The sequence below is a fragment of the Oncorhynchus masou genome, chromosome 13, assembly GCF_036934945.1.
Source record: "Oncorhynchus masou masou isolate Uvic2021 chromosome 13, UVic_Omas_1.1, whole genome shotgun sequence".
Lineage (NCBI taxonomy): Eukaryota > Metazoa > Chordata > Actinopteri > Salmoniformes > Salmonidae > Oncorhynchus > Oncorhynchus masou.
The window spans coordinates 155992-161983 of NC_088224.1; the positions used below are offsets into that span (position 1 = coordinate 155992).

The window sequence follows — 5992 nt, forward strand, 5'->3', positions numbered from 1 at the left end:
TTCTATGAGGATTATATATATCTATAACACCTTCTATGAGGATTATATATATCTATAACACCTTCTATGAGGATTATATATATCTATAACACCTTCTATGAGGATTATATATATCTATAACACCTTCTATGAGGATTATATATATCTATAACACCTTCTATGAGGATTATATATATCTATAACACCTTCTATGAGGATTATATATATCTATAACACCTTCTATGAGGATTATATATATCTATAACACCATACCTTCTATGAGGATTTGCTCCAGACAGTGATGTTTCCCTCTAAAACGTGTGCCTGTATGTAACTGAATAGCAGCTAGTGGATATAATCTCATATTTTCAACTGTCCGGTCACAAACACCAATGCTCATTCATTCAAGCAATCCCACCGCTTAAAAAAAAAACAAACGAGGTACCCTTCTAACCCACTGTAATCATAGTTTTAAAAAAACAACTAAAAAAACAACATTGATTAGTAAAAAACAATATTATATCCTTCATATTCAAAATATTACACGTATATATATATATGTAAACATCTTATAAACAACTTATCATTTCTTGGAATGTGCATAGCTGCGTGTGTGTGTGTGCGTGCGTGCGAGTGTGTGTGTGTGTGCGTGCGTGCGTGCGAGTGTGTGTGTGTGTGCGTGCGTGCGCGTGCGTGTGCGCGTGTGTGTGCGCGTGCGCGTGCGCGTGCGCGTGCGTGTGCGTGTGCGTGTGTGTGTGTGTGTGTGTGCGTGTGCGCGTGCGTGCGTGTGTGTGTGTGTGTGTGTGTGTGTGTGTGTGCGTGCGTGCGTGTGTGTGTGTGTGTGTGTGTGCGTGCGTGCGTGTGTCATTTTCAGGATACTGTTTGGATACAGAAAAGGCTAGAAAAGTCTGGATAGTTTTTAAAGCTGAAAGGTGAAACTACTTACAGATAACAGTCCTTCCTTCCTTTCTTGAAGTAGCCTAACTGATCTTTATGCGATTGGATTAGTACAGACACCCTTGTCTTCCTATTGCTTTAAATCAATCAAACCTGGTCAGACTTGTGATTTCCTCAGGGAAGGACTGTTATGTGCCTCTACCCAGCGGTCACTGAGAAACGTTCACTACTGCCAATTATAATGTAACAAGACAGGAGGTACAGGAGAGAATAACTTCATTTCTGATCAGTTCACTTTCTTTGTGATGGGAAGCACAGTTCAACACGTTCAATTTCCCATAAGGGATCAATAAATCAAAATCAATGAAATGAATCTCATGTTGATTGGTGAAGAAGCAGAAGCAGTGGAACGGACAGATTCTCTAGTACTGACAAAAAGGGGTCCAACGGGTAAAGTCAAAGTCTCAAATCACTATCTTCAACTTATCTTCGACTTACCCTCAATTTATCTTCAACTTACCCTCAACTTATCTTCAACTTATCTTCAACTTACCCTCAACTTATCTTCAACTTACCCTCAACTTATCTTCAACTTACCCTCAACTTATCTTCAACTTATCTTCAATTTACCCTCAACTTATCTTCAACTTATCTTCAACTTACCCTCAACTTATCTTCAACTTACCCTCAACTTATCTTCAACTTACCCTCAACTTATCTTCAATTAACCCTCAACTTATCTTCAATTAACTCTCAACTTATCTTCAATTTACCCTCAACATATCTTCAATTTACCCTCAACTTATCTTCAACTTACCCTCAACCTATCTTCAACTTACAATTCATCTTCATCTACCTTCCTCTTTCCCCAGAACGGACGGCCATGTTGAAATAAAGTTCAGAAGTAAGAGCAGTCTTTGGCCACTATCTCCCTCATCCTCATCGCCATCCTCGTCATCATACGTCCTCTTTCCCAGTAGGAAGACTGGAGCGTGCCCTCTTCTTCTCCTTAAACCGGCCTGACCGAGACACCCTCAGGTTCCTACGACACGTCTGTTCGTTGAAGACCGACTCAAACTGGGAGTCATCGAAGGTCTCGTCGCTGAAGAGGCTGTTGCCTGTACTGACTGGTGCCTGTGACTGCTGTGATGCTGGAGGCTGCTGTGATGCTGGTGGTTGTTGTGATGCTGGTGGTTGTTGGGCGGTTGGGAGTTTGGGGGCTGCTGCTGCTGCTGAGAACAGTAGAATACATGTTGGAGGATTTCAAGGTGGCTTAACTTATGTGACCCGGTTCAGGAACTATGTCGCAGGTCACTACTTTACAGGAGAGCCGTTTGAACGTAAACAATAACTGCTGATTATACAAACGCTCAACACCTGTTGAATATGGCCGTCAACATCAGCAAAATAACGTAATTAAATTGTTGCCAGCAACACAGTCACCAACGCTCTGGATAACATGAAAACTGCCTAACCAAGCTCTGCTAGGGGGAGTAAAATGGTCAGAGTTTTGGATGTGTACTACAGTCTAAGAGGATGATGCTGAATGGGTGGAAACAAAGAAGAGCTGTCCTGTAGGTACCAAAACATTCAAGGGCCATTTACATTTACACAAGTCAAAGAAGAGCTGTCCTGTAGGTACCAAAACATTCAAGGGCCATTTTCTCAAAAGTGAGTTTTACAAGTTGATCAACTTTCAAAGCAGAATTACTTTCCCATTGTTTCCTCAACTGTAGTGATATAACATTTTGTAGCTCTGTGTCTCTATTTTTATCCAATGTAAAAAAAAAAAACATTGTTTCAAATTTTGCAACATGTGACAGAATCAAGGCGATCGGTCACATTTTTCCAACAATTGTTTAAAGACAGATTATTTCACTTATAATTCACTGTATCACAATTCCAGTGGGTCAGAAGTTTACATACACTAAGTTGAATGCGCCTTTAAACAGCTTGGAAAATTCCAGAAAATTATGTCATGGCTTTAGAAGCTTATGATAGGATAATTGACACCATTTGAGTCAATTGGAGGTGTACCTGTGGATGTATTTCAAGGCAACTGCACATGGGGACACAGATCATACTTTTTGGTTTTTGGTGAAATGTTCTCTGGTCTGATGAAACAAAAATAGAACTGTTTGGCCATAATGACCATCGTTATGTTTGGAGGAAAAATGGGGAGGCTTGCAAGCCGGAGAACACCATCCCAACCGTGAAGCACGGGGGTGGCAGCGTCATGTTGTGGGGGTGCTTTGCTGCAGGAGGGACTGGTGCTCTTCACAAAATAGATGGCATCATGAGGAAGGAAAATTATGTGGATATATTGAGGCAACATCTCAAGACATCAGTCAGGAAGTTAAAGCTTAGTCGCAAATGGGTCTTCCAAATGTACAATGACCCCAAGCATACTTCCAAAGTTGTGGCAAAATGGCTTAAGGACAGGAAAGTCAAGGTATTGGAGTGGCCATCACAAAGCCCTGACCTCAATCCTATTGAACATTTGTGGGCAGAACTGAAAAAGCGTGTGCGAGCAAAGAGGCCTACAAACCTGACTCAGTTACACCAGCTCTGTCAGGAGGAATGGGTCAAAATTCACCCAAATTATTGTGGGAAGCTTGTGAAAGGCTACCCGAAACGTTTGACCCAAGTTAAACAATTTAAAGACAATGCTACCAAATACTAATTGAGTGTATGTAAACTTCTGACCCACTGAGAATGTGATGAAATAAATAAAAGCTGAAATAAATAATTCTCTCTACTATTATTCTGACATTTCACATTCATAAAATAAAGTGTTGATCCTAACTGACCTAAAACAGGGATTTGTTTTATATTACTATGATTCAATTTCAGTAATTGTGAAAAACGGAGTTTAGTAAATGTATTTAAGGTGTATGTAAACTTCCGACTTCACTGCAGGTGCTGAGATGACTTACAGTGTGGTGTTGCTAGGACTCCCTGTGTGCTGGGCGTCAGGTGGTCCTTCACTGTGTCGGGGAGCTGAGTGGCGATGTCCTTGGTACCACTACTTGTTCTCTTATTGCTCCCCATAAACGCTCTCCACCAAGTCACTCTCTCTGCCATCTTCCACCTGCTAGAGACATCAACAGGTCCACCTTTATGCCGAGTATCACTCAGACATGTATTAAACAGTATATCTAAAACAAATGTTGTCATAGTGATGTAATATCAACAGGTCGGTACAGTGTTATTACAATGTAATAACTGTTTACAATACTGCTGGTATAATTGCGCAATGAATATTAAGTTGTTGTTTTTTTACACCAAACATCCTGAGCAGCATGATGCATACTCATCATCATTATCTTCATCATCAGCAATGATAGCTCTATGATGATGCCCACAGTGCGAATTATATCCTGTGCACCGCGATTGGATGAATAGAAAGAGACATCTGTTATAAGACACGCCAACAAGTCTTAAATTACATTCGGTGATTGTCATTAGGCCTGCACTCTTGTAGCCTGATTAATTGATACGTTTTGTTGTCAAAATGAAAGTCTGGACACATGAGAAGGTGTTGAAATATGGGATATATGTATGATATTTAAAAAAAAACATTTAAATTAAGGCTACATGCACATTTTCGTTACACTACAAAAAAAACAGCGCACTGTGTACCATACCATATATATGAAATATATGAGACGCAAATACAGTGTCTAGAACCTCATGTCTCATTCGCACACCGACTATGCCTTTATGTTCTTCTTGGTCAGTGAAAGCCTATGAATATGAATACAGAACTTCTTTGCAAAAAAAAAAAACTAAACAGCAAACACAGCGTATACTATCCGTAACTATCTATGTGGTGCAGAACAGGTTTAATGAGCCGTGAGAACAGCTGAGACAAGAGCTGTGATTCACCGTTCAGCAATGCTGTAAGCATCTCTACACCACCGGGCCACTCACCTGCACTATTCGGGCTGGTATGGGACAGGGTCGGAGCGGAGCGGGTCGGACCTCTTCAAGAACGAACTTTAGTCCGTGTTGATGTAAAAATCCATGGCTGATCTCTTGTGGAGTCAGTTGAAACGGTTTTTATGTTGTGCGTCCTAAAAGTGCGTCTACCTTAACACACGGATTCTCAGCGTAAACTATCTCCACTCAATCTCTTTCCACGGTTGAAAAATATATATATTTAAACCTAAATATCATTCATTTGATTCGCTCTCATAACTCGTTGTTTCGGTGATTATCTGATTTAAAAAATACGACTGAATTTACAACTTTATATTGACGCGTCTGTCTTTTAGTGGACCTGCAGGTTTCCGCCTCCGAAACTGTCCTCCCGGAGGAGCACCTGTCCGGGCCCCTGATTGGCCAAAACCGGAGGACCGCACACGTGACCTGCGTTCAGGTGAATCCACTCGAAGGGAGGGTTGGGCTTCAGGGTTACCTAGCAACGTGCTGCGGCGCGCACATTGCCTGACATCCAGGAGGAAATACATAGAGGCACTGAACAATAGGACACAACACAGAGTCACACCCTCCAAAGGGACCAACGATGTTCAGATACTAGAGTTTAATTGCTTAGCAACAGCATATTAAAACACCAAAAAATGGCATGAAGAGAGCACTGGTGATACTTTTTACAGAACAAATATTTGAATGGTTACCACAGTGACAGTGAGGTATACCAGTAATTGTAGACCTGTCACATCTAACAAAACAAAAACACTGTTTTCTGCAGATAGATGCAACTGAGCAGATTGATGTACAGTACAATTGTCCTCAACCCCAATCTATCTGAGTAGGCCTATACAATTTCTACAGTATATGTATTCCAACCTCCTGCGGCAGATACAGAGATGACAATGCATTCCGTGTTAAAATTAGCAGAGACATTTAGTGTCTCTATTATAAAAAAGGAGCTCAGGAGTTGGAGGAATCCCAGGACCTTTCAAAATCAAATTGACCCAGAGCATACAAACTGACTTAAGCACAGCAAAGACTGGACTGTTGCCAGTTTTACCTGTTGTAAATGAAGGTTCCGAATGCTTTAGCTTTGTGCATTCCTCAGTGCCTCTGGATGAAGTTTCTGTATGAGTTTTTACAATTCTCTCTCCCTCTCTCTCTCTCTCTCTCTCTCTCT

The 5992-nt window shown here is 41.0% G+C and overlaps 1 protein-coding gene across 4 annotated transcripts in view; it reads right to left on the reverse strand.

Moving 5' to 3' along the window:
• Nucleotides 1-669: 669 nt before the first annotated feature.
• LOC135551328 (proline-rich protein 15) overlaps nt 670-5992 on the reverse strand; it is an 11137-nt gene continuing 5814 nt past the window's right edge. Inside the window, exons 1-3 of one of the 4 annotated variants that reach the window (XM_064982554.1) lie at nt 4810-5175; nt 3813-3967; nt 670-2108 (exon numbers count right to left, since the gene is read on the reverse strand). In XM_064982554.1, the coding sequence (XP_064838626.1) occupies nt 1834-2108; nt 3813-3960 (423 nt within the window). In that variant the 5' untranslated portion in view covers nt 3961-3967; nt 4810-5175 and the 3' untranslated portion in view covers nt 670-1833. Of the gene's footprint in view, nt 2109-3812; nt 3971-4809; nt 5176-5992 lie in introns of those variants that run through there. The other 3 variants (XM_064982555.1, XM_064982552.1, XM_064982553.1) reach the window with 3 other exon arrangements.